This window comes from Phacochoerus africanus, chromosome 14 (assembly GCF_016906955.1).
Source record: "Phacochoerus africanus isolate WHEZ1 chromosome 14, ROS_Pafr_v1, whole genome shotgun sequence".
NCBI lineage: Eukaryota > Metazoa > Chordata > Mammalia > Artiodactyla > Suidae > Phacochoerus > Phacochoerus africanus.
Genome location: NC_062557.1, coordinates 18773398 through 18800970, shown reverse-complemented (window position 1 = coordinate 18800970; position 27573 = coordinate 18773398). Strand labels below are relative to the sequence as shown.

The 27573-nt window shown below is 44.7% G+C and overlaps 2 protein-coding genes across 3 annotated transcripts in view; one reads left to right on the top strand and one right to left on the bottom strand.

The window, feature by feature from the left end:
* Window positions 1–263: 263 nt before the first annotated feature.
* CCDC43 (coiled-coil domain containing 43) lies at window positions 264–8555 on the bottom strand. Its single transcript, XM_047757196.1, has 5 exons — window positions 8275–8555; window positions 6163–6250; window positions 4623–4758; window positions 2791–2849; window positions 264–1214 (listed from the first exon to the last, which is right to left on the bottom strand). The coding sequence occupies exons 1-5, from the start codon at window positions 8476–8478 to the stop codon at window positions 1027–1029; spliced, it is 675 nt and encodes a 224-aa protein (XP_047613152.1). The 5' UTR covers window positions 8479–8555; the 3' UTR covers window positions 264–1026.
* A 22-nt stretch (window positions 8556–8577) lies between these two features.
* The window catches only part of DBF4B (DBF4 zinc finger B), a 37014-nt gene continuing 18018 nt past the window's right edge, over window positions 8578–27573 (top strand). Inside the window, exons 1-6 of one of the 2 annotated variants that reach the window (XM_047757194.1) lie at window positions 8578–8699; window positions 14363–14444; window positions 18998–19233; window positions 19717–19779; window positions 24403–24557; window positions 26987–27172. In XM_047757194.1, the coding sequence (XP_047613150.1) occupies window positions 19746–19779; window positions 24403–24557; window positions 26987–27172 (375 nt within the window). In that variant the 5' untranslated portion in view covers window positions 8578–8699; window positions 14363–14444; window positions 18998–19233; window positions 19717–19745. The remainder of the gene's footprint in view (window positions 8700–14362; window positions 14445–18997; window positions 19234–19716; window positions 19780–24402; window positions 24558–26986; window positions 27173–27573) is intronic. The other variant, XM_047757195.1, reaches the window with a different exon arrangement.

The window sequence follows — 27573 nt, the reverse complement described above, 5'->3', positions numbered from 1 at the left end:
GTTTCAGGGCAGATCAGGATTAAAATCTCTACTAGCACTCAAGAGGATTCATGATTATAAAAATGAATCTAGCTAACAGTAATATCTTTACAGTCAATACTGACACATCCTTCTTTAAAATCACAGCCTAGATAAGGAAAAAAATATATAACTACCTCTATTTAAAAGACACTTTGTTTCCTACCATAGGCTGAAACTTTATTTAAAAAAAAAAAAAAAAACTTCAAATGTAGGACATCCACTAAATAATTTCATCTTCCTTATTTGTTGCCATGTGACATAAAATCTGATCCAGGTAGGGCTCTTCCTTAGCTTCCTATTTCAGCCATAAAACAATACATTTAGGGGTGAATACTACTTCCAAAGCAATCAACACTCCTAGATTTCATCTCAGGGAGGGAGTGGTCATGATTCTGCTCCTTCAGGATAAAAACCTTCAGCTTTCTGAATATTCCTGTTTATCCAATGTGAGGGAAAATTTTTTTTTGTCTTTTTAGGGCCACACCCATGGCATATAGAGGTTCCCAGGCTAGGGGTCCAGTCGGAGCGACAGCGGCTGGCCTACGACAGAGACACAGCAATGCCAGACCTGAGCCGCATCTGCAACCTACACCACAGCTCACAGCAACACCGGATCCCCAACCCACTGAGCGAGGCCAGGGATCGAACCTGCCACCTCATGGTTCCTAGTTGGATTCATTTCCGCTGCGCCACGATGTGAATTCCCAGGGAAGACTTTTTAAAGTGGGCAAAAGGAGTACAGGGCTTCAGTGTTAAAATACAAAAGTTGCCCACATTCCAGATCTTTGGTACAGACATCAACTACAATAATCTGATTACCACACCACAGAGACATGGCACATTTTATAATTAGAAGTGTTTGTGACTTTCCTCTTCACCATGTAAACAAAAGGGGAGATGCCTTGGGAAACCACTTTGCGATGTTCTCTCATTTCTCTTAAATACACACGTGCACAACCAGTTCTCCCTTTGACCAAGTCCACGAGGAGAAAGAGTGGACCAAGGTTATCGCTTTCGCTCCCCTCTTTGTGTCCTTTTCTTTTCCTTTTCCTTGCGCTCCTGCTTGGCTAGTTTGTCCCTCTCCCTCTGCAGCTTGTCCTGCTCCTTCTTCCTTTGGGACTCATCCCGAAGCGAGTCCCGCTCCAGTTTTCGGGCATTGAGAACGTCTTCCACATTGGTGTTTCGGAAGAGAGCTAGAGGTGAGTTAAGGGATGAGGGCTGAGGTCACACAGGTCTCAGCTGCCGCTCTCTTTCATTCTTGCTGTCGTCTCTCTACATGCAGAGTCTTAAATACTCTCTACCTATCTCTGGTGTTAAAAAAACTCTTATGTTTATCTTTTGTTTACCAGGAAATCCTAAAATTACCCTAACTAAAGTTTAAAACTAAACCTGAGAATAAAAATCCTGGAGTTCCTTGTGGCTCAGTGGGTTAAGAACCCGGCATAGACTCCCTCCATGAGGACACAGGTTCGATCCCTGGCCTTGCTCAGTGGGTTAAAGATCCCAGGTTGCCATGGCTGTGGCATAGGTCAGCAGCTGCAGCTGCAATTTGACCCCTACCCCGGCAACTTCCATATGCCACAGATGTGGCCATAAAAACATAAAATAAAAATAAGAGGAGTTCCCATTGTGGCGCAGTGGTTAATCCGACTAGGAACCATGAGCTTGCGGGTTCGATCCCTGGCCTTGCTCAGTGGGTTAAGGATCTGGCGTTGCCATGAGCTGTGGTGTGGGTTGCAGACACAGCTCGGATCCTGCGTTGCTGTGGCTGTGGTGTAGTTACAGCTCCGATTCAACCCCTAGCCTGGGAACCTCCATATGCCGTGGGAGCGGCCCAAGAAATGGCAAAAAAGACAAAAAAAAAAAAAAAGACTCTCATTCAGACTTATCTAAATCTGAATATTAAATATTTTATGAAAATAAAATTTCATTCTAGAATAAGTATTCAGTGGCAGAATACTGTTGGAGCACCTAGGCTAGTTTTAATGACTAGAAAATTAATGTAAATGGCAAAATTTTTATGTACTTGGCATTATTAAAATGCTCGAAAGAAATAATTAAGTTCTTTAACCTTACTAAACTTTTATCAACTTGCTTTTTTTTCCTAAACACTACAGCTTAAGTGAAAATCATGTACTAAAGAAATCTAACCACAGTTATAAAATACTTAGTGCAAAATTCTACCCTTCATTTCTTATGAATCAAAACCTGTTACTACCAGACAAGCTCCTCTTTACTCTTAAAACATATTTTTTTTCCTGCTTTAGGGCTTTAAAATAAATTCTCTCCCCACCATACTCATCACCTTCGGCATTACTGAAGCTTCTCAGTGATTCTCTTGGTAGGGACTTTCCTCAGCACATGATTCAATCTGTCCACATTTTTAGCTTAAAGTATTCAGTGTTTGTATTCTCTTTCCAATAAACTATAAGGTCTTTGAGGACAAAGACCAACACTGCAATATTATTCTAATTTCTCCACAGCGCTGGGAAACCCAGTGCTATGTATGGGGAGGAAGAGAGTCTTATTTTCCCCTAGAAATCCTTTCTCCAAACTAACCCCTTCACAGTTCACGTTACCATATTTTCCTCAGGGAAAAATTCTTGCTAACCTGACCCTTTAGGGCTGTCCTAGGACTGGGGCTCACAATGCCGGCCTGACGTGTTCCTGGCGGTAAAGGGAGTCCCCAGCAAGGACAGTAAAATAAAAACGGACCCACGGGAAGATTCTGTGGAGAAACACATGGTAGTGGACACAAGAGAAGGATACATTTGTCAGAACCAAGGTTCATCGTGGAGGCACCTGAATCATCCTTCTCATCTGCTTCCGTGAGTGATGTTAAGGAAAGTTGGATGGAAAACAAAGGTTAGCACATCCCAACCCAACATCAGAAAAAGTGAATAAGCCGACGGGTAGGAAAAAGCACGCTGGATGGAAGGACTCTGGCAGGGATGTGATGGTAAACTCAGGAGAGTCATCTTTAGAAATCTCAACTTGGGGAAGATAGTTCAGAGCTTCTGTAAGATCTTTATCTGTCAGAGGCGGAAAAGAAACTTAAGCTGGTCTGAGTGGACTGCCACGGTACCTGGGGACGAGGAGATGGCGAGATGACCTCTGAAACAGTGGTTCTCAGAGCTCCCTGGTGGCTCAGCAAGTTAAGGATCTGCCATTGTCACAGCTATGGTTCAGGTTGCTGCTGTGGCGCAGGTTCAATCCCTGGCCTGGGAACCACTGCATGCCGCAGGCATGGAGAAAGGGAGGGAGGGAGGGAGGAAGGGGAAAAGAAAGGAAGAAAGGAAAAGAAGAAGGAAGGAAGGAAACAAACCAACAACAGTTCAAAAAGTATGGTTCCCAGAACTCCGAGAACGTGTGAGAAATGCACATTCTTGGGCCTACTCTGGATCTACTAAATCAGAACCTCAGGAGAACCACTGCTTAAAACGATCTTTTCTAAGCCGAGAAATGAGATTTTGTACTTGGACCCAAAGCTCTGCCAAACCTAGCAAGAAAAATCAGAAGAGAAGTTGGCCCAAAAGAGCCTATGAATTCTGTCCTAACCTAGTGATCAGGCGGCTGGCATTTCTGGTATGACATCCACTCCATTCAAATAGGCTCTGTAAGCTAAGCACTCCCTAAACAAAAGTCAGACTCTCAGGGAACCAGACCTGCTCCTATGAGCAACACCTTCTTAACACAGTCCCCACTCGAATTCCAGGTTTATTCTGGTACTGCTTTGGGGATTCAGTTTCAGTTTTTATTAACCATACGGTCACTGGAATAGTAAAAAAAAAAAAAAGATTCACATGAAAATGCTTTAAATTTGGAACCCAAATTCAAATCTGGGATCTAGCCCTGGTTTTGCTAATTAATTCTATGAATGTCTCTAATTACCCATTTACCTCTTATTGCCTCAATTTCCTTATCAACTGTGAACAAATAGAAACATGGATTGATTATACATAGAATACTGTACCTAGAAAAGTATTATATAAATATAAAGAATCAGGGAGTTCCAGTTGTGGCATAGTGGAAATGACTAGTATCCATGAGGAGTCGGGTTTCATCCCTGGCCTCGCTCAGTGGGTTAAGGATCCCACTTAAGACGCTGCCGTGAGCTGTGGTGTAGGTTGCAGACTCGCTCAGATCCTGAATTGCTGTGGCTGTGGTGAAGGCTGGCAGCTGTAGCTTCAGTTCGACCCCTAGCCTGGGAACCTCCACATGCCTCAGGTGCGGCCCTAAAAAAAACCAAAAAAAGAATCATAATCGTAAATCAACTAAACTTCGATTAAAAAAACGAAACAAAACAAAAACACAGCTATATCTTATTCTCTGAAAATACAATAAAAATGGTCCATTAGGCATTTTATTTGTTTTTCCCCAAAGTTTCTAAGGACATAATGATTGTGTCTTGAAAAATATAAGTCTATTATCAACCATTCCAATATCATCCCTCACACATCATTCCTCATAGATCACTGCCACTTTAGGGGAGAAAATTAAGCTCCACGGGGGAACTGGCAACTTCCCAGAGCTCACTGCAAACTAGCAAACGCTTCTGTCTTGAGCCTCAGGGAATGGCACCCAGGCTCCAGAAAGGATATTCCTCTTCGTCTGTCACGTCAGCATACTGGGCCAGGAGCGCGGCTTTCCTCTGCTTCTCCTCTTCTGACACCATCCTGGGCTTCACCACGATCTGCGCCTGCTTCTCAATGAGGGTGGCGATGGCCTGGACCTCATCTGGTGGGGGGCGGAAAGGAGGGACAACAAGGTTGTCTGTGAGAGGAAACACGCTCACCGAAGCACCAGCCCAGCCTGGCAGGGCCTGAAGTAAAGGCAATGGCTTCTGCTGACTCCTTAGAGCCCTGCGGTTCAAAGGAGGTGCCTCGGGGGCCAGCAAGAAAGGCAAGGAGGGCTTTAGGCCTCGTATCCATCTTCAATCAGAGCAGCCCTGCTTTTACTTGCTTTATGTACTGAAATTCTGCTGCTTTAAAAAAAAAAAAAAAGGGGGGGGGTGAAAAGCACATTAGAACTATAGAAAATCAAGTATCCAAACATGGAACTTTCTTCCCCTTCAACCCAGAAACTGAAGGAAGGATTCTAGCATCAACTTTTTTTTTAAATTTTTTGTCTTTTTAGGGCCACACCCGTGGCATATGCAGGTTCCCAGGCTAGGAGTTGAATCAGAGCTGTAGCTGCTGGCCTGCGCCACAGCCACAGCAACACGGGATCCAAGCCACATCTGCGACCCCATCCTCAACCCACTGAGAAAGGCCAAGGATTGAACCCAAGTCCTCACGGATGCTAGTCAGATTCATTCCCTCTGAGCCACGATGGGAACTCCCAGAATCTAGCATCAACTTAAGCTGGTCTCCTCCAGGTTGAAAATATGTCAGGTGCAATTCTTAGATTATTTTCAAATAAAATTATCTGTTAACTTTTCCATTCTCAAAGAAAGGAGGCAGTGGTGTCAAGGAGTAATTCTCATGCCTGGCTGCATATTAGAATCATCTAAGGGATCTTTTTTTAAAAAAATAGCAAATGCCTGAGGCCCTACCCCAAAAATGTTCATATAATTGGTCCATGGTGTGGCCCAGGCACTGGCACTTTTAAACATACATCAAGCAATTCTAGAGTACAGCCAAGACTGAAAATCAACTTGTAGATAACTTAGAATAAATTCTATTTAAATTTGGAATTATTCTTTGAGCTTCTGCAGCTGACTTGTCATCTTAATGGTGAGTATATTAATCCATTTCTCTTTCATGTTAAAGAGTGAAGGGTTTGGCTGAATAAAGCAAAAGACCAATCATAATTTGTGTTATGAAATGAGAATACGAAAAAGGTGGGAAAATATAGTTGACCCTATACCTGCCAAGCGACTCTACAAGGGGGAGTGGAAAGGGGAATGAAAAAGGCAAAAGCAAATAGTGCAATGAAGATAATCATGGTCAGCTGAAGTGGAAAAAAGTTTAAAAAAAAAAAAGAAAAGAAAACCAACGTCCAGCTAAAAAGTTACAGTAAGCTGCTGGCTGTTTACCACTTTAATTTATCTTAGGGAAAAATAGGATCTAATGAAGAAAACTAAAAACTCTCCCTGACAGCTTCACAGTAGGTTTTTGGAGGTTAGACCTAAAAACCCACCTTCTTTTTTCACTTTAGTGGTAACATTCTGAGTTTCCGACCATCGTTCCACAATCTCCTTGCAGATGTTCAGGAGGGACTCTTCTTCCTGGTTGGAAAAGTAGATCAATTAATTTCCTGAGAGCCCTCAACCGGAACAAATTCTATGCAGAGGACAGACCTCTCCCTGCTGGTGATGAGAAGAAAGGGTTTGGCAGCCATAGAATAGAGATTATGTTTCTGTTCTGAGGCTCCCAACACGGGAGTAATCCTGTGTGTGAGTCACAGCATCCACACCTGCTGGGCAAAAGGCATCCAGACCATCCTGCCAAGCTCCAGGGAAAAGGATTCCCACCGACTCAGGTCAGTCCTTCTCTTTCTATTGGAACATGTTTTTCCCTATTGGAATGTAACCCCTTGAGGGCAGGGATTTCTGTCTGCTTTGTTCCCCAAGGTACCCCAAGTACTTAGGGCAGTGCCCGGCAGAGAGTCATCCATCAATAAGAATTTGATGAATAAATCAATCAAATAGTCTGTGCAAGTGCAATTAGAAGGAATAAAGAGAAGGATAATAGATGCTTCTGTTTACTATTATTTACCCCCAACTGTTACTTTGATCTCAGTATGCTTGAATCTTTTTTTTTTTTTTTTTTTGCTTTTTAGGGCCACATGATGGCATATGGAGGTTCCCAGGCTAGGGGTCTACACGACAGCTCATGGCAACACTGAATCCTTAACCCACTGAGCAAGGCCAGGGATCGAACCCACACCCTCATGGTTTGTAGTCGGATGCATTAACCACAGAGCCAGGACGGGAACTCCCTCAGTGGAAAGTTTTTAAAAACTAACTTAAATTGTTTGCCTCCTACTCTTTTCCCCTACGACTCACAATGCAAGGGTTGAAGAAAAGAATTTATTCCGCTGTATTGAATTTCCACTGAATTTATGAGCTGCATCACAAGGCTGTGTTAAGGCTTTCCCATCTGTAAGTCAATCTCACCAGAGCAGCCTCTGGAACTAAAAGGGGGCTCTTGCCAGGAAGACCTGGGACAGCTGCACCCGTGTTATATTTCAACCATGTGACCAATCAATGAAATGCACTGTCACCAAGTAAGTGTAAGTGGGAGATGAAGGCAACAGAAATGATCAGATTGTAAAGTGACAACCGATTAAACACAGTTTAAAACACACATTTCTGAATTCTTGAATCTGCTCCTAAGACGCTAAATACCAAGTTTATCCCCTCTTTAAAACACTGATCTCTCTTATCTCCCCCCCCCCCCACTTACTCCCATCAATGATTAATACATTTCTCAGTACAGAAAAGGATGAAGTACAATATTTCCTTCCGTTCTTCCTGGGCGTGAAAAGACCTCTGACTCCTAAACTTGCCTTTTTTTTTTTTCGTCTTTTTGCCATTTCTTGCGCCGCTCCCACAGCATATGGAGGTTCCCGGGCTAGGGGTCGAATCCGAGCTGTAGCCGCCGGCCTACGCCAGAGCCACAGCAACCCAGGATCCGAGCCCCGTCTGGGACCTACACCACAGCTCACGGCAACGCGGAATCCTTAACCCACTGGGCAAGGCCAGGGATCAAACCCGCAACCTCATGGTTCCCAGTCGGATTCGTTAACCACTGGAGCCACGACGGGAACTCCCAACTTACCTTTTTTGAACACCTACCTCCAAAATAGGAAACCGAGAGGCTACTTCCTGCAGGCTTTTGTCGGGAACACTGTCTCTTAAAGGGCATAGACATCCCAAAGCACTTAGTTCCCGCCTCTGAATATTGTCAACGAACGGGAATGAAACTGGTTGTTAAATGCTTATGATAAAATTCATTTAGACATTTCATCGCCTTTGGAAAAATACTCACTCAGATTACCCACAGGCATCAGAGAGGGCCTTGTTCCCAGGAATAAGGGAAAGCCTTTCCTCTCCATGCACCTGCAACCTTCAGGCTCCCAAAACCGTGGATTGAGAGCAACCCCTTTCCCCCGAGGCCCAAAGCTCAGAAGAATATCCCTCTCCCAAGTGAGACCACTAATCCTCTGGGGCACGGGGTAGGGGAAAGGGGATACGAAGTACTGACAGAGGCCAGCAAGAGGCTAAAGGAATATGTCAGGGCTTCTTACCAGAAAAGCAGAGAGGATACCCTGCAGAGCGTCCAGCTTCTCTTCTTCCTCTTCCTCCTGCAGGACCCCCAGGATGTAGGCGCCGTAAATGGCTTGGTCCACTCCCAGAGCCTCCAACCGTCCGTCTAGCCAGGATCCAAAGCCACTGCCCCCTTCCTCGCTCTCCCCAGAGGCAGCAGCAGCCACTTCGCTGGGCGCCGCCATCTTGGGGCCAGGGTCCTACCAGACCCCAGGGCGCCTACCGCAGTGCCTGACGGGCCGCGCCGCGGGCCCACTGCGCATGCCCCGAAAGGAAATCCACGCCCAGGTGCGCCGGGCGCGGAGGCTTGCTGACTTGTGCTGACCCGTTTGGGCATCTTGTACCTTTTAAATAGAGTGCCTTTTGGCTTATGCAGTGTCACGTGGTCTCTCAGGACTCCTGGCAGGTGAGTATTCTTAACAGACCCTTTTTTACAGTTGGGGAAGTTCAGAGGGGTTCAGGAACTTGGCCAAAGTCTCGCGGCTAATAACTAAACACGAATGGAACTCAACTTCGATTCCGGCGCTTCAGCCCTCCTCACCAAGCCGCCCTTTCGCGCCACTCGTGGGACGCTCAGACATCCTCTCCCACACAGCTTTCAAGAAAGAAGCAGCTGGCTGTGTCCGGAATATTCACTGTCGCTATCAACTGCTGCCACTTGCGCCTTTCCAAGCTCCTCCCCTAACGTACTCCAGAAAACCTTCCCCGATCCCCTGCAATCTGTATTAGGGCCACTCCAGTGTTCTGCGGTTCATTCTCTGCAGTTAGCATGCTGTGCTCAACGGGGTACCAGACACTAGTGGGTACTCAGTAAATGGACTAGCAACCTCGGGTCATTTCTTTCACTCAGTCACTCAACACTCTTTTTTTTTTTTTCCTTTTTTGGCCAGGCTGAGAATCAGATCCGAGCTGCAGCTGTAGCGCTGCACACTGGATCCTTTAACCCACTGTGCCTGGCCAGGGATCGAACCTATCTACGTCCTAGCGCAGCAGAATTGCTGCTGATCCCGGTGCACCACAGCGGGAAGTCCCACATGGAAATATCTTGAGCCTTCTTAACCCATTGCCAGATGTTATCCAAGAGCTTTTGAAGCATTATCTCTTGTTGGGGTTTTTTTGCTTTTTTTGTTTTTGCTTTTTAGGGCCATACCCATGGCATATGGAGGTTCCCAGGTGAAGGGTCGAATCGGAGCTGTAGCTGCCGGCCTACACCACAGCCAGAGCAACGTGGGATCTGAGCCGAGTCTGTTATCTACACTGCAGTTCATGGCAATGTCGGATCCTTAGCCAACTGAGTGAGGCCAGGGGTCGACCCCACGTCCTCATGGATGCTAGTCAGGTTCTTTAACCACTAAGCCACGACAGGGACTCAGAGTCATTATCTCTTCTAATCCTCCCAACAACCCTGTAAGGAGATGCTTTTATTGTCCACATAGTAAAGATAAGGTAAATGAGACACAGAGTCATAGAGGGAGCCTAACCAGGGGCAAGTGCTCCTGAGAGGCACGTGGAGCCTCAGGTAACTCTCCAAACACCTGGCTCTGGGCTGAAATGAATTACCCAAGAACCTGAGTTGGTTTCCCCTGAATTGCAGAAGAGGCTAGCAGGTCACTGGCCTGACTTTTTCATTCCCTAAATATCTATTAGATACCTACATCATATCATTGTTTCTAAGCATTGAAATACAAAGAAGAGTGTCACAAAAATCTCTGCCTTCACAGGATCTTCAGTGAGAATAAACATCTTTAAACCAATAATGACAATATAGTGCAATAAGTGTTTCAGTGTCTAGAGGAGATTGCAGTAGGATGCCTGGAAGAAGATTCAGTTCACATTGCTTGGGAGTTTTCTTGTGCAGCATGTTAAGAAACTGGCGATGTCACTGCAATGGCTTGGGTCACTATGGTGGCCTAAGTTCAATCCCTGGCCGGAGGACTTCTGTCTCAGCCAAAAAAAAAAAAAAAAAAGCACAACAACAACAACATTGCTTGTTGGATTGGATGGAATGGAGTTGGAAACTGTAAAGATGGGAGATCTCCAAAGGCTTCCTAGTGGAGGTGATGCTTGCACTTTTTTGAGGAACAGGTTCTGTAGGCAAGCCTGGAAGGGGAAAAGAGCAGACCAGCAGGGAACTGTGTGGGGCCCTCCAGAGAATCATGAATGACTTGAGCAGCAGAGTTCAGATAGAAGCTACTCAGTGGGTAACAACCAAAGGAAAAGGAGGGTCTTATATACCTGGCCCTCTTGAGAAAATTCTCTTCCCTTATCATGGTTGGGATAATATAAATGGATGGACGTGAGAACACTGCAAACCTCAGTAGAAATACAGGATAGTGTGACTGTTAGCCCCATGGCTTCTGTGTGCTCACTGATATGGAATGTGACAGGAGTCAGAGGCCAGAGTCAGCTTCCAAAGCCTTGTCCCTGTTTCAGGTCCCCAGATGTGTTTTCTATCCCCAGTGACTGTCCTGAAGGTGGGGCTTGTTAGTTACCAGACCTGGGAGCCATCATGGCTGAAGGATCATAGTTTGAGGTCACAGAGCTCCCACAACCAGAAAAGGAGAATAAAATTTTGTGGTTTTTTAACTTTTAATTTTGAAATAATTACAGACTCACAGGGAGTTGCAAAAGTAGTACATAGACATAGAGACCTGTGCACCTTCACCCAGTTTCCTCCAGTGGCAACATCTTACATAGCTGTAGTACAATGTCAAAATCAGGAAATCGATACTGGTGCAATGCACAAAGGTGTTTTTGAAGACATCTGCAAGGTTCTCACCAAACTGAGTGAAGGCTCTATAGACCCTGCATTTAAAAAAAATCCTCTAGGGGAGTTCCCGTCGTGGCGCAGTGGTTAACGAATCCGACTAGGAACCATGAGGTTGTGGGTTCGATCCCTGCCCTTGCTCAGTGGGTTAACAATCCGGTGTTGCCGTGAGCTGTGGTGTAGGTTGCAGATGCGGTTTGGATCCCGCGTTGCTGTGGCTCTGGTGTAGGCTAGTGGCTACAGCTCCAATTCGACCCCTAGCCTGGGAACCTCCATATGCCGCAGGAGCAGCCCTAGAAAAGGCAAAAAGACCAAAAAAAAAAAAAAAAAATCCTCTTTAGGAGTTCCCTTTGTGGCTCAGCGGTAACAAACCCAGCTAGTATCCATGAGGATGTGGGTTCCATCCCTGGCCTCGCTCAGGATTCAGCGTTGCTGTGAGTTGTGGTGTAGGTGGCAGATGCAGCTTGGATCCAGCGTGGCTGTGGCTGTGGCGTAGGCCAGGGGCTACAGCTGCGATTCAACTCCTAGCCTGGGAATTTCCATATGCCACAGATGCAGCCCTAAAAAAAAAGAAAAAAGAAAAAACTCATACTCCTGGACAAATGACAAAGCTTAGAGGGAAAAAAAAAGAAATGGCTTTTTATACTACAAAAAAAAAAAAAAATGCTGTCACATAAGTTTTAAAATATGCACGTTACACTTGCAATGAGATACCATGTTTTCTCGGATTTAAAAGTCTGGGAAGTTCCCATGCAGGCTAAGCACCTAGCATTGCTGCAGCTGTGACACAGGTCACAACCGCGGGCCAAGGTTTGATCCATGGCCTGGGAACTTCCACATGCTGTGAGTGTGGCCAAAAAGTAAAACAATTAAAATTTGACTTTAAAAAGAGAGAGTCTGATAATATACTCTGTTGTTCTGTGATTGGGTAATAGGCATGGGAAGTTGTTGCTGCAGGAAGTAAATCAGTATAATCTTGTAGGGGGCAACTTGAAAAGACCCAGCACTTCTACTTCTGGGAATTTATTACAGTACATACATGTGTGCAGAATGACATTTATAAGGATATTTATCGTAGTGAAAGAACAGAAATAGTCTACATTCTGTCTGTATGAGACTGACTCAAAAAAGCCACACAAAGTATTGTGCAGCAATAAAAGTGGAGGAAACACTTCATGTACTGATACGTAACAAAATTCAAGACACATCGTTAAAGAAAAGTGAGGCTGAGAACAGTATGTAATGTTTAGTACCATTTGTGTTTAAAAAGGAGGCGGGGGGAGGAACACATACACACATGTGACCTGGCGTGGGCATAAAAGATCTGGAAAGATACATAAGGGAATGTGAAGATGGTTGTCACTGAGGAGTAGAACTGTTTATAAAACATCTTGTTTTAAAATGATGGGCTAGTTATATTAATTAACCTTGCATCTTTTAAAAAAAAAAAAAAAAAGCTTCTCGGAGTTCCCGTCGTGGCACAGTGGTTGACAAATACGACTAGGAACCATGAGGTTGCAGGTTCGATCCCTGCCCTTGCTCAGTGGGTTAACAATCCGGCATTGCTGTGAGCTGTGGTGTAGGTTGCAGACTTGGCTCAGACCCCGAGCTGCTGTGGTTCTGGCATAGGCTGGCAGCTACAGCTCCGATTCGACCCCTAGCCTGGGAACCTCCATATGCTGTGGGAGCGGCCCAAGAAATGGCAAAAAGACAAAATAAATAAATAAATAAATAAATAAAAATTTAAAAAGCTTCTCTTTTTTTTCTTTTTGTCTTTTTAGGGCCGCACCCGCAGCATATGGAGGTTCCCAGGCTAGGGGTCTAATTGGAGCTGTTGCTGCCGGCCTACACCACAGCCACAGCAAGGTGAAATAAAGCTCCCAATCTCATTTTTTTCCTTCCCTACACAGAGATAACCTCTCTTCCTGAATTTGGTGTTTGTCTTCCTCCTGAATGTTTTTAAACATAGTACATATAACTGCATATGTCAGACATGTTACAACACATGTATGTATGTATCTGTCTGTATCCATAAACAGGATATCACATTGTTTTGCATATTGGACTTTTCATCCTGCAGTATGCTTTTTGCACTTAAGATCTTTAAACTATTTACTCATGTTGATACAAGTAGCTCTTATCCATATATTTATGGTATTCCACTGATTGAATCTGCTCCAGTTGATCCATTCCTCTGCTGATGGACATTTAGGTTATTTCCCAGTTCTTCAAACACTGCTTCAAGGCAACATTCTTGTGTATATCTCTTTGTCCACCTGTGGGAAAGTTTCTCTAGGCCAGTGAGCATCAAACGTATTTTTGCCACATTCTTTTTTTTTTGTCTTTTGTCTTTTGTCTTTTTTGTTGTTGTTGTTGTTGTTGTTGCTATTTCTTGGGCCGCTCCCACTGCATATGGAGGTTCCCAGGCTAGGGGTTGAATTGGAGCTGTAGCCACCGGCCTATGCCAGAGCCACAGCAACGCGGGATCCGAGCCGTGTCTGCAACCTACACCACAGCTCACGGCAACGCCGGATCATTAACCCACTGAGCAAGGGCAGGGACCGAACCCGCAACCTCATGGTTCCTAGTCAGATTCGTTAACCACTGCTCCACGACGGGAACTCCTTTTTTTTTTTTGTCTTTTGTCTTTTTTGTTGTTGTTGTTGTTGCTGTTGCTATTTGCCACATTCTTTTAGCAGTGAAAATATTTTTGCCATGCGCCCCTAATGTATGAATACATATTTATTTATGAATTACATATGGGAACTACTACCAAATCAGCTGTAGTTCTGATCAGACCCCTAGCCTGGGAACCTCCATGTGCCGCTGGAGGGTTTTTTTTTTTTTCTTTTTTTGGGGGGGGGTGGGGGGGAGCTGAACCTATGTTATATGGAAGTTCCCAGACTAGGGGCTGAATCTGAGCTGCAGCTGCTGGCCACAGCCACACCAGATGCAAGGTGCATCTGTGACCTATACCGCAGCTCATGGCAACACCGGATCCTTAACCACTGAGCAAGGCTGGGGGTTGAACCTGCATCTTCATGTTAAGAGCATGGACTCTGAAGTCAGGCTGCTGGGGTTCATATCCCAGCACCAACACTTTCTAGCTGTGTGACCTCAAGCAAGTTTTATCCTCAGAGTTTCCAGGTATAAAATGGGCATAGTTACAGCTTACCTCAAAGGACTGTTAAGGGGATTAAACTAATTATTTTTAAAGCAATGTAGATGTCATTATAAACACTCCATGTGTATTTGTAAAATTAAATATATCTGCATCCCTTTTCTGTGTCATTATTTTATAGGTATTTGATAAATACTACGTTGCTGCTAGAGACTGTAATACTGCAGTAGACACCGTTATTACATCAGTCATATCACATATGTGTGAGTATATCTATAGAACTAGAAACGGGATTGCTAGGTGGAAAGATACGTGCATTTGTAATTTTCCTAGATCGTGCGAAGCTGCTGTACCAGCCTCCTATGTAAGGCAGTTTGGCACTAACAAAATTGATCTTTGCCAGTCTGTTAAGTGAAAAATGGTATTTCTATGTAGCTGTAATTTGCATTTGTCTTAGTTTAAATGAGGATGAGCATATTTGAATGCTCTTTGTATTTCTTTTCCTATGAATGTTCCCTTACCCATTTTCAATTGGATTGTTCATCTTTTCTGTATCTTTTTTTTGTCTTTTGTCTTTTTTGTTGTTGTTGTTGCTATTTCTTGGGCCGCTCCCACGGCATATGGAGGTTCCCAGGCTGGGGGTCTAATCGGAGCTGTAGCCACCGGTCTACACCAGAGCCACAGCAACGCGGGATCCGAGCCGCGTCTGCAACCTACGCCACAGCTCACGGCAACGGCAACGCCGGATCGTTAACCCACTGAGCAAGGGCAGGGACCGAACCCACAACCTCATGGTTCCTAGTCGGATTCGTTAACCACTGCGCCACGACGGGAACTCCTTCTGTATCTTTTTGTGCAATTTTTTTCAATATTGGGAAATCGGTTCTTGTTCTATGAAATGAGCTGAATTTTTTTTTTTTATTCTAAGCACCTCTCCTTAGGAATTGAGAAAAATAGAACAATTTGAATTATTATCTCACAATGTTTTTGACCAAGTAGTAAAAGCTGCCCTCTTCCATTCACAGACTTTGTGCTAAACACATCTTTAATCTTTAAAACCTCATTGCCTGGTAGATAATATCATCTTCATTTTACAAATAAAAAAACTGAAGTTCAGAGAGATTCATTTTTTTTCACTCATTCAACAAATATTCATGAAGCATGTACTACATTCTTTACTTTGGGGATATAGCAGTGAGTAAAACAGAAGAGTCCCTTGTTCATGTGGACTTACATTCTAGGGTGGAAATATATACCACAAACAAGTAAACAAATAAGATACTTTCTGACAGTGTTAAGTGCTGCAAAGAAAATAAACCAAAGTAACATACCTGGCAAGGAATGAAGGAGCCACTGTTAGGTTGGGTGGTGTCAGAAGTCCTGTGAGGAGTTCCCATGGTGGTACAGCAATAACGACCCCAACTAGTCGTTATTGCTGCATCCATGAGGACGCAGGTTCAATCCCTGGCCTCGCTCAGTGGGTTAAGGATCCAGAGTTGCTGTGAGCTGTGGTGTAGGTCACAGTCGAGGCTCGGATCCTGTGTTGCTGTGGCTGTGGTATAGCTCTGATTCGACCCCTAGCCTGAGAACTTACATATGCTGTGGGTGTGCCCCTTAAAAAAAAAAAAAAGTGCACTGTGTTAATGTAAATAATGAAAAATGTAAATAATGAAAAACTTATGGTTTCCAAAGGAGAGAGTTTGGGAAGTGGGGGGATGCACTGGGGTTGTGGGATAGAAATCCTATAAAATTGGATTGTGATGATCATTGTACAACAATAAATGTAGTAAATTCATTGAGTAATAAAAAAATAGAATTGGGGAAAAAAGTGCACTGCATGTTAACGTGGATAATGCATTTTAAAAATTGCTTTTAGGAGTTCCCATCGTGGCGCAGTGGTTGATGAATCCAACTAGGAACCATGAGGTTGCAGGTTCGATCCCTGGCCTTGCTCAGTGGGTTAAGGATCCAGTGTTGCCGTGAACTGTGATGTAGGTTGCAGGCGAGGCTGGGATCCCACGTTGCTGTGACTCTGGTGTAGGCCGGTGGCTGCAGCTCCGATTGGACCCCTAGCCTGGGAACCTCCATATGCCATGGGAGCGGCCCTAGAAAAGGCAAAAAGACAAAAAATAAAATAAAAATTAAAAAATTAAAATTGCTTTTATTTTCTTTCTTTCTTTTTGGCCATATCTGCAATGTGTGGAAGTTCCCAGGTCAAGGATGGAACCCACACCACAGCAGTGACAACACCAGATCCTTAACCTGCTGTGCAACCAGGGAACTCCTAAATAATGCATTTTAAGTGGAGACAAAAGAATGGCATTGTTTTACATTTCTGCAAATCTCTAATATATGATTTAAGAGAAGAGTGTTGGATTCTCATTTCTGCTTCTGCATACTCCACTGAACATTCATTAAATAATGAGAGCAAGGAGTTCCCGTCGTGGCGCAGTGGTTAACGAATCCGACTAGGAACCATGAGGTTGCGGGTTCGGTCCCTGCCCTTGCTCAGTGGGTTAGCGATCTGGCGTTGCCGTGAGCTGTGGTGTAGGTTGCAGACGCGGCTCTGATCCCGCGTTGCTGTGGCTCTGGCGTAGGCCGGTGGCTACAGCTCCGATTCAACCCCTAGCCTGGGAACCTCCATATGCCGCGGGAGCGGCCCAAGAAATAGCAACAACAACAACAACAAAAAAGACAAAAGACTAAAAAAATAAAAATAATGAGAGCAAAAATGGAAAATGAAAAAATGTAAAAACATTTTGACCTTATGGAACTTTCTTTTTTTTAATTTTATTTTATTTTGTCTTTTCTAGGCCGCATCTGCGGCACATGGAGGTTCTCAGGCTAGGGGTCCAATCGGAGCTGCAGTTGCCGGCCTACACCACAGCCACAGTGTGGCAGGATCCAAGTCACGTCTGCAACCTACACTACAGCTCACGGCAATGCCGGATCCTTAACCCACTGAGCAAGGCCAGAGATCGAACCCGCAACCTCGTGGTTCCTAGTAGGATTCGTTACCCACTGAGCCATGACGGGAACTCCTCATGGAACTTTCTGAAAGGGCTGAACCACACTTTGAGAACCTAGGTTATGATATGATAACAAATGATGCCCAAATCTCAGTAGCTTATAACAATGAAGATTTATATGTTGGTCATGCTACACATCCATTATGGCTTGCCTGTGGTTCTATTCCAGGTCCTCTTCACCAAGGAACCCATGTTGACAGGGCATCCTCTGGCTGGACATTGCTAGATGGGGGGAAAAGAGCTTGGTAAACCATCCTGGCTCTTAAACTTTTTCTGGGAAGTAATGTGTCACTTTCTTCTTTTTTCATCAGCCGAAGCAAATCACATGGCCAAGCTTGAGTTCTTCAGGGCTGAGATGTATAATCTTCGGGGAGAGGCCCCAATGAAAGGAATACCAAATATATGTGGTATATCCACCTCTACCACGGTGTTTAAAGAACATCGCTGATTGTTCATGGGGAATGGATTGTACTGGGGAGGGTTAGGAAGCCTCTCAAGAGTAGAAGTATATTAGGAATTGACTGCAGCACTTTGGGCAAGAAATCACAATGGCTTGGACTAGAGTGGTTACAGTGGTCTGATTCAAGATGTACTTGGAATTGGTAGAATTTGTTTTGGGAGTAGGGTGGGATAAGGGAAGGTACTGAAAGATGACTTCTAGGTTTAGAGTTTGAACAATGGAATGGGTGGATGATACATTTACTGAGATGGGAAAGGCTGGGAAAAGGATAGGTGGGTTTTGAAGAGGGGGGTGGAACAAATTTGAACATGTTAAGCCTGAGTGTCCAGTACGTACCTGAGTAGATGTCTGGAGAGGTCAGGACTTGGGTGTTAGCATACTGCTGAATTGTAAAGCCATGGAGTTGGAAGAGATCTCCTATGGGAAAAGGGTCAATAGGGTAGAGGAGAGGGCTGAAGGCTACGGGCTGAAGCCTTGGCGTACTCCAACATTTATAGGTGGAAGCGGTCTTGGATTCACCATAGAAAACTGAGGAGGAGCTACTAGGGTAAGGTGAAATGAGTAGAAATGGAAGAAAAAAGAAAAGTGTTTCAAGAAGGAGGGAATAAGTAGTCTGTTTTAAAGTTCTAGAAGTTGGATAGGACTGAGGAAAATGCAAGTCACAGTCGACCCAGATAAGCACAGTTTTAGCGAAGAGGTGAGGCTTGAATTCCAATGAAGTGAGTTGAAGAAAAGATGGGAAGTGAGGAATGGAAACACCACTTTTGAGAATTCTTTTGGTTAGGTGGGTAAATGGAAAAAAGGAAGACAAAAGGTGAAGATGAAATGATGTGTATGTGAAATTTTTTTTTTTTTTTAATGAGAGTTGCAACGTTTATTTCAGGTTCTCTCTTGGGGTTTTTTTGTTTGTTTGTTTTTTCTTTTTTGCCACACAAGCAGTATGTGGGAATTCCTGGGCCAGGTATTGAACCTACACCGCACAGCAGCAACCTGAGCCACAGTGGTGAGAACGCAGGAGCCTCAACCAGCTAGGCCATCAGAGACTCCTGTATGTGAAATCTTTATGCAAACTGTAAATGCTCTCTTATTAAGTGTTAGGATAATAAAATAATATTTTATTATTTATTACTGAACTAGTAGGAATTTCAGACTAGCTCAGGGTGAAGAATTATTAAGAAGCGACTGCTAATGCCCAACTTACCGGCTATTAAGGCTCAAAAGTATCTCCAACCAATGAAAAAGCTGAGAAATGAGACGTAAAGAAAAGGGCAGAGAAGAGAACGAGAGGGGAGGGCGAAAGTTTGCTGGGTTAATTTTGTCCTCGCAGGGCCTCCGTAGGGCAGTCTCGCAGTTCTTACGTAACTTAAGGAGGCGGAGCCTACAGGAAATTTAAACCGAAGCCGCGGTCAAGGGCGCTCTGAGAATGATGCTATAGTTGCGGAGGAACATCCAGTGCACGGGAGTCTGAAAGAACTAATGGAGCCCGCGAATGTGTTACAGCGGCCTTGAAGAATTAACGAGGCCGAGAAAGAGCCGAGAATTTGAGGGGATAGCCGGGAAACGGTACGGATGCCGGGAAGGGGAAGAAGGGGTGAAAAGGAAGGGGAAGAAGGGGTAAGAAGAAAGATGGGTACGGGGTCGGAACTGGGTCCGGGAATTGGGGAGCAAATAGGTGCGGAAGCTGGGAAGGGTAGAGGGAAGAGATCACAGGAATTGAGGGGAGAGAAGTCAAAAAGGGGCAGAAGGACTGAGGAAGACAAGAGCCTGGAGGAGGTACAGCAATTGAAATGTCCAAGGGGTGACCAAGAGGCCACGGGAGTTGAGGGAGCAGAGTCTCAAAGGGGGCGGAGGGATTGAGTTACCAGAGCCTGGAAGGAGGCGCGGGAGTCGAGAGGGAATGTGGGTTGGGATGGAGTTAAGTCTTGGGGTTCCCGGGAGCCTCGATGGGAATTGTGCGAGATTTGGGAGGCGGAGGGAGGGGGTGATGGAAAGTCGAAAGCTAGTCAAAGTGATTTGTTCAGCTGCTGTTTTGTCTTTCTGTTTCAGGCGACGATTGCTTTGAACTGGAGAGTTCAATGGCTGAAAGTAGACTCCGGGCTCCGGACCTAGGTAGGTAACAGGTCAAAACTAGGGATGCGAGATCGCAGTTGCCAGTCCTGCCCCAGAGTCTCTTGGGAAGAAAAACCCGAGAAATGTTGGCTCTATTGGGATTTTCTAATTACTTACCGCGCGCACGCGTGTGTGTGTGTGTGTTGAGGGATGTCAGGGATCATTTAGGAGTTCAAGATAAAAGTCAAAGAAAAACTTTCAGTCTGATAATATGAATCAGATTAGCAGACAGATGGGGAGTCAGGATGGCGTCACTTATTAAACCCGTATTCATGGTTAGTTTTACCATAAAATTATAAAATTTATCAGAAAACTTAAACACCCCCACCCAATTAGATAACTCTTTTAGCACATAGTCACTTTCCTCAATAGTCCCTCATTTATTTGAATTCTGGATTGTTACAGATAAGCCTTTTGGTTGTTGCCTTTTTTTTTTTTTGTCTTTTGTCTTTTTAGGGCTTGCACGCGGCATATGGAGGTTCCCAGGTTAGGGGTCTAATCAGAGTTGTAGCAGCAGGCTTATGCCACAGCTGCAACACGCTGGATCTGAGATGCCTCTGTGACCTACGCCACAGCTCGCTGCAATGACAGATCCTTAACCCACTGAGCGAGGCCAGGGATCGAACCCGAAACCTCGTGGTTCCTAGTCAGATTCCGTTACCACCGCACCATGCTGGGAACTCCAGTAGTTGCCTTTTAAACAGTGATACACTTCACTATTTACTCTTCCTTCCCATGTCTTGTTACTTTCTTCTGGATCTGTTTCTCCTTTTGCTGATGAATTGCTCGAAGAGTGTTTTCAAAGAGGAGCTTTATGTTATAAACGCTGTGTGTATGCTCTAGAACATCTCTATTTCACCCTTGTCTTAAAATTCTTTTTTTTTCTTCAACACATTGAAAAATCACAGTGGTTTCTTCTTGCAGAAAGTAAATACTGTGGAGAACTGATGTCAATATGAGTGTTGATCCTTAGTATGTGACCTGCTTTTCTCTTTAGAGGATCTTTATATTTGTTCTTCAAATTCATTATCAGAGTTCCCTGGCAGCTCAGCAGTTTAAGGATCTGGTGTTTTTCACTGCTGTGGCATAGGTTGGATTTCTGGCCTGGGAATTTGCACATGCATGGGCGCAGCCAAAAATAAGTAAATGAATAAAATGCACTGTAACATAACTGTGTGTCAATTTTAGAGGGGTTTTAGTTTTCATAAAAGTGAAAATATGAAAAATGAAAATAAAAATTACAGTTTTATGATTACACAATTAAAGCCAAAGTCCGTCTGTCTGTCTCTCTCTTTCATACACATACACACACACTCACAAATAGGAGTGGGAATTACTCCTTCTTTCATAACTCCTGATTCCTACTCCCTAGGGTTCAACTGTTTATGCTCTTGCAACTACTTTAGCATTTGCCTTCTTGTAAATTTTTTTTTTTTTTTTTTTTGGCTGCATCCATGGCATGTGGAAGTTCCTGGGCCAGGATTCAAACCTGCACCATAGCAGCAACCAGAGCCACAGCAATGACAATGCTGGATTCTTAATCTGCTGTATCTACCTCCCTGGTATTACCTCCCTAGTATTTACTTTCATATTTCTTTTTTTTTTTTTTTTGTCTTTTGTCTTTTTAGGGCCTCACCCGTGGCATGTGGAGGTTTCCAAGCCAGAGCCAGAGCCAGAGCCACAGCAACACAGGATCTGAGCCTCGTCTGCGATCTACACCACAGCTCATGGCAACACTGGATCCTTAACCCACTGAGTGAGTCCAGGGATCGAACCCGTGACCTCATGGTTCTTAGTCGGATTCGTTTCCACTGTGCTACGACGGGAACTCCTACCTTCATGTTTCTAAGTGGCCTGCTCATGCTGCTTTCATTGTTTTCCATTTTAAATTATATCCTTGACTTTCTAATGTGGAAGATAAAGATTTTTTTTTTCTTGCCCCCTACTCCTCTACCCCACACACAAGCACGTACACATTTCCCTCCTCTCCTCCCATCCCCCAATACGTATGTAGTAATATTTTTAGTCATTTGGGGTTTACAATATGATGATAATGTAAAGGTTATTCACAGCTGAGTCAAATAGCAAACTGAAATAGGCTTTGTTTTCTGTGTATGGGTCGCTAGTTCATGTCCAAACACTACCAGAATTATAAACCTTCTCTCAATCCCTTCAAGCTTGTCAGAGAATCAGTTCCTTCTTTGTCTGGGGGACATATCTTCTGAGACCATCTTTCTAGGTGCCGCAGTCTGGTCCAGCTCTGCCCTAGGCTTGTTGCCCTGATTCCATCCTAGGATCCCCCTTCATCATCCCATGGAATTCCCTTTGCTGCTTTCCTGTGTTGGATTCCCTGTGCTCTAAATCCTGTGTTTTCCTCTCTCTTTGTTTACTTCCTCGTTTGGTAGAGTACACCTCTGATAAAGCTTCCTGGGAAAGGGTATATGGGACAAGTAAATTTTTTGAGTCCTTGTAGTTCTGACAATTCTTCATGCCCCTTCACATCTGAATGAGTTCTAGGTTGGAAACAGTTTTCTCTCAGAGGTTTGAAGACATGTTTCATCATCGTTTAGCTTCCAGTGTGCTGTGGCAACGTCTGATGCTGAAAATATTTCTCCCCTCCTCCTGAACGCTGCAAGGGCCTAGACTGCTATGCTTTGAACCACCCTAGAGGAGTTCCCGTCGTGGCGCAGTGGTTAACGAATCCGACTAGGAACCATGAGGTTGCGGGTTCGGTCCCTGCCCTTGCTCAGTGGGTTAACGATCCGGCGTTGCCGTGAGCTGTGGTGTAGGTTGCAGACGCGGCTCGGATCCCGCGTTGCTGTGGCTCTGGCGTAGGCCGGCGGCTACAGCTCTGATTAGACCCCTAGCCTGGGAACCTCCATATGCTGTGGGAGCGGCCTAAGAAATAGCAAAAAGCCGAAAAAAAAAAAATGAACCACCCTAGGCCCATCCAGCATGATTGCTGTCTAGCAACAATATTATTGTTATTAATGTCTATCTTTTCTACTTCCAAATTAATTGTCATTGTTTTAGACAGTCAGTGACTGTTTAGATTTATATATATTTTTACCATTTTGGGGACATTTTAAATCCTGCCTTGTGGGTTCAGTTTCCTTTTTTCCAGAGTACACCTCTTCAGCAATCCTTTACTAATAATTGGTTCATGATAAACTGTCTGGGGTTTTGTTGTAAAATGTCTATAAGGGGAAGTTTCCCTTGTGGTGCAATGGGTTAAGGATCTGGCATTGCCACAGCTGTGGCACACATCGCAACTACGATATGGGTTCCATTCCTGGCCTGGGAACTTCCACACGATGTGGGCGTGGCCAAAATAAATAAATAAACAATTAAGTGTTTAATAATTTAAGTACTTCTTTTAGAGTCTATATCTGATTATTCTGTTTGAAGCTCTTGGGGATCCAGTCTTGCTATCTCTTACTTCTGCTGGTTCAGGAAACCCTGGCCTGAGCTGTAGCCCTCTAGAGTTATTTTGCTTTTGACTCTTGAGGCATGGCCAAGCTGTTACTAGCTGGGATTTGTTTTTGTTTTTGTTTTTTGTCTTTTTGTCTTTTTAGGGCCGCACCCGCAGCATATGGAGGTTCCCAGGCTAGGGGTCTAATCGGAGCTGTAGCCTCTGGCCTACACCACAGCCACAGCAAGGCCAGATCTGAGCCATTTCTGCGACCTACACCACAGCTCACAGCAACGCCAGATCCCACTGAGTGAAGCTAGGGATCAAACCTGCCTCCTCATGAATACTAATCAGATTCGTTTCTGCTGAGCCATGACGGGAATGCCCCAGACATTCTCTTAATCTTCTTTCTTTTCTTTCTTTTTTTTTTAAATTTTTTATTAAGGTATAGTTGATGTACAATATAAGTTTCAGGTGTACAACATGAGTCACAATTTTTAAAAATTATACATTATTTATAGTTATCATAAAATACTGGGGGCGTTCCTGCTGTGGCGCAGTGGGTTAAGGATCCAGCATTGCTTCTGCTGTGGCATAGGTTGCAGCTGCAACTTGGATGCCATTTGTGCCCCAGGGACTTCCACATGCTATGGGGGTGCAAAATATCTTTATATGTAGGCTATATTCCCTGTGCTGTACAGAATATCCTTGTAGCATATTTATTTTGCCCACAATAGTTTGTACCTCTTAATGTCCTTCCCTTGTCTTGTCGCCAGCCCTAAGTTTGTAACTTAGCGTGTTTTTGAGGTTCATCCTTGCCATAGCCTAGCCTGTATCCGTAGTTACTGTTTTTATCGCCAATAGTGTTCCATTGTACGAATATACCACATTTTACTCACCATTTTATTTGAATTGTTTCTGTGTGGGGGCTACAGTGAATAACAGCACTGTGAGCATTCTTACACAAGTTTTCATCTGGACGTGTGCTTTCATTTCTCCTGGGTGTGTGTCTGGGTGTGGAATTGCTGGATCTTATGCTCTGTGCCACACTGTCTTCTGAAGTGGCTATACCATTTTGCATGCCCACCCTGACGTCCGCATCTGGTCTTCACATGAGTCTCACGTCCGCCTTGGGGGCCGGGGCCTGCTTGACCTGCAGGACTATGTCTTACTTCAGGCTTCTCACTTTGCTCCCCTTTGTTGTTTTCCAGGGGCCCAGCTAGGAGTTGCCCGTTGTCAGGGGAAGTGCCAGAAGAGCTCACCAGACGCCGGGAGGCAGCCCTTGTCTGGAAAATCCTTTTACTTGGATCTGCCCGCTGGCAAGAACCTCCAGTTTTTGACTGGGGCCATCCAGCAGCTGGGTGGGGTATGTAGCCTGCCTCTCTCCCGTGGGACCATGTGTCTTTGTGGGTCGTAGGGCAGGAGCTGGAGAGGGGTTACATCTGGGACTTCCAGGTATTTTCAGTGGTATCACTACATTCTCCAAAGCAATTTAAGTACAAACCATTTTTTAAGTAAAGTGGGTTTTTTTCCCTAATTAGAAAAGTAATGTCTGTTTGTTCTATTAATATTGGAGAACATGGAACTGCTCCAAGTGACAGCAGCCATCATTTTGATGTATTTATTTCCTCTGGACTCTTTTCTCTCTCCTTCCTTTCTTTTCTTTCTTTCCTTCCTTGATTGAGGTCTAATGCACAAACCATGAAGTTGACCCACTTAAAAGACAGTTTGGGAGTTCCCTGATGGCCTAGCAGTTAAGGACTTGGTGTTGTCACTGCTGTGGCTCTAGTTGCTGCTATGACGCAGGTTCAGTCCTTGGCCTAGGAACTTCTATGTGCCATGGGCATGGCAAAAAAAAAAAAAAAAAGATACAGTTCAGCAGTTTTTAGGATATTCACAGAGGTGTGCAAATTGTGTGATTGTACTATTTTAGAATATTTTCATCACCCCAAAAAGAAACCTGCTACTTGCTATCAGTCCGTCCCCTTTTCCCCCAGCCCTGTGTAACTAATCTTCTACTTCTTCTCTACCCTTTTTTTTTTGTATTGAACGTTTACAATGTTGTGTTAGTATCTGCTGTACAGCAAAGTGATTCAGTAATCATTCTTTTTTTTTCTTTTCCATTATGGTTTATCACAGAACATTGGGTTATTAATTCACTTAACTGTTAACCCATAGACATTTAGATTATTTCTGTGAGTTCCCTGGTGTCTCAGCAGGCTAAGGATCCAGCATTGTCACTGCTATGGCCCAGGTTACTGCTATGGCGCAGCTTCAATCCCTAGCCTCAGAATTTCTGCATGCTGGGGGCGCAGCCAAATACGTAAAGTTTAGCTCTTATAAATAGTACTATGGTGAACAACTTTGGGGGAAAGGATTTGCTGTATTTGAGCCCGTTAAAATATTTTTTACAGCACATGTCATAACACTTTTCGTAAGGGATCGACAGTTATCTCTTGTGTTTAGAAAATAGGATGATAGTGCCTGGTCCAAAAGAGGCAGATAACTGGGGAAACTGTGTGAATAGACCCAGAACGCGCAGTTTCTTTGCCATCAAAGGAGCAGAAATGCAGGGGTATAGAAGTCCAGCAGTGGGTATGGAAAAAACCAGGATTATACACCAAAACTGGCCCAAATTACTTTTTTTTTTTTTTGTCTTTTTAGGGTCCCACCAAACTTCTTTCTCATGGCTGAATAATGCTCCTTTGCATGGCCGCACACTTTGCTTAACCATTCATCTGTTGCTGGACACTCCGGTTGTTTCTGCTTTTGAGCTATTATGGCTAATGCTGCCGTAAACATTAGTGAACGAGTGTCTGGGTCAAGTACCTGTTTTCAGTGCTGTTGGGCATGTATCTCAGAGTGGAATTGCTGGGTCATGTGGTAAAAATCCATGTTTAGCTTTTTGAGAAACCTAAACTTTTTTTTTTTTTTTTTTTAAAACCTAAGTGCCAGGTTTCCCATCTCGTCTCACTTCGGAGATGCCATCCATGCTCTCACAGCTGTGCCAGAACTGGCTGGGACAGGCTCATGAGAATCAATTGTTAGCATCTCTCTCCAGTTCCACATTCAGTGACGTCCTATTATGACTAGCTTGAAATCAGCCACAGTAATATTTTACCCCACAGAAATCAGCAAGTGCTATAAAACAGGTCCCCCCCTCCCCAGAGAGTCAGGCCTTAAGAGGTCGCCGGCTCATTACTGCGTGTTGCCATCTTTCCTCCCTTCCCCAGTCTTGAGCTGTGTCACTGTGTTTCAGGCTCCGTGTTGGGGTCTTGGGATGCAAGGTGAGTCAGACCCTCTCAGTGCCATGAAGGGCTTCCAGGTAGGATGAGCAGACACTCGTGCAGCTGAGTCACAGCCAAAACTCGTTTTTTGTCCCAGGCTCCTTCTGGTAATGTGGTCAAGGTTACAGAGGCAGCCTCTGGATGTCCCAGTGCATCTTCACAGCAAAATCAGGACTTAACCAATAAGATATTAATCTTCTCTGGTCTCTTCATCATGCTCGTGTTCCGTGCACACTCCAACGAGTCAGATCCTCAGAGCCACTGGGCTTCCGCTGCTGGATCAGGCGGAGCCGCGGTTCTGGAGTGAGAACCTGTGTTGTATAGATAGGCCCTATTGTGTTCCAAGAGGATGTCTTCTCGGAGGCCTGGCACAGAACTGCATTTGGTCTATTTAAAGACATTGATTCTGGAACTTCTGGCAGCCCAGGTGTCTTTCCCTCGACCTCTCGATATTGATAATTCTACTTCTGCCTTTCGGGTTTCAGCCACCTCTGTGATCTGGTTTCAGGTAATTGAGGGTTTCCTGAGCAAAGAAGTAAGTTACATCGTGTCCAGCCGCAGGGAGGCGAAGGCAGAGAGTGGAGGGGCGAGTCACAGAGGCTGCCCCAGCCCCGTCGAGGTCAGAGTGGAGACACCGTCCGTGGCCAACCCGAAAGACAGCCATGCCAGGCCTGCCCAGAAACCCGTGGAGTCGGTAAGAACCTCTCAGGGCGCAAAAGGTGTGCCCTCCAAAGGAGGGAAGTATGCCTCAGTGACCCCTTTTAGGCAGTTTCTGGTTTATTTTCATCTGGTTTATTTTCATCTCTCATTTGAATTCAGGGCCCAAAACTGTCTTATCATAGCTCTGGAGGCAAGCACCTCAGCGTCATGCTGTGCCCTCCCTTCTGTGATAAATGTCCACTTTTTGTTTGTTTGTTTTTTGATTTTTTTTTTCTTTTTCGGCTGCCCTGTGGCATAGGGAGTTCCTGGGCCAGGGATCTGATCCAAGCCGCATTTATAACGGCTCACAGCTGGAACAATTCCAGATCTTTAACCCACTGTGCTGGGCTGGGGATCAAACCTGCGTCCCAGCATTCCCAAGACGTTGCAGGTCCC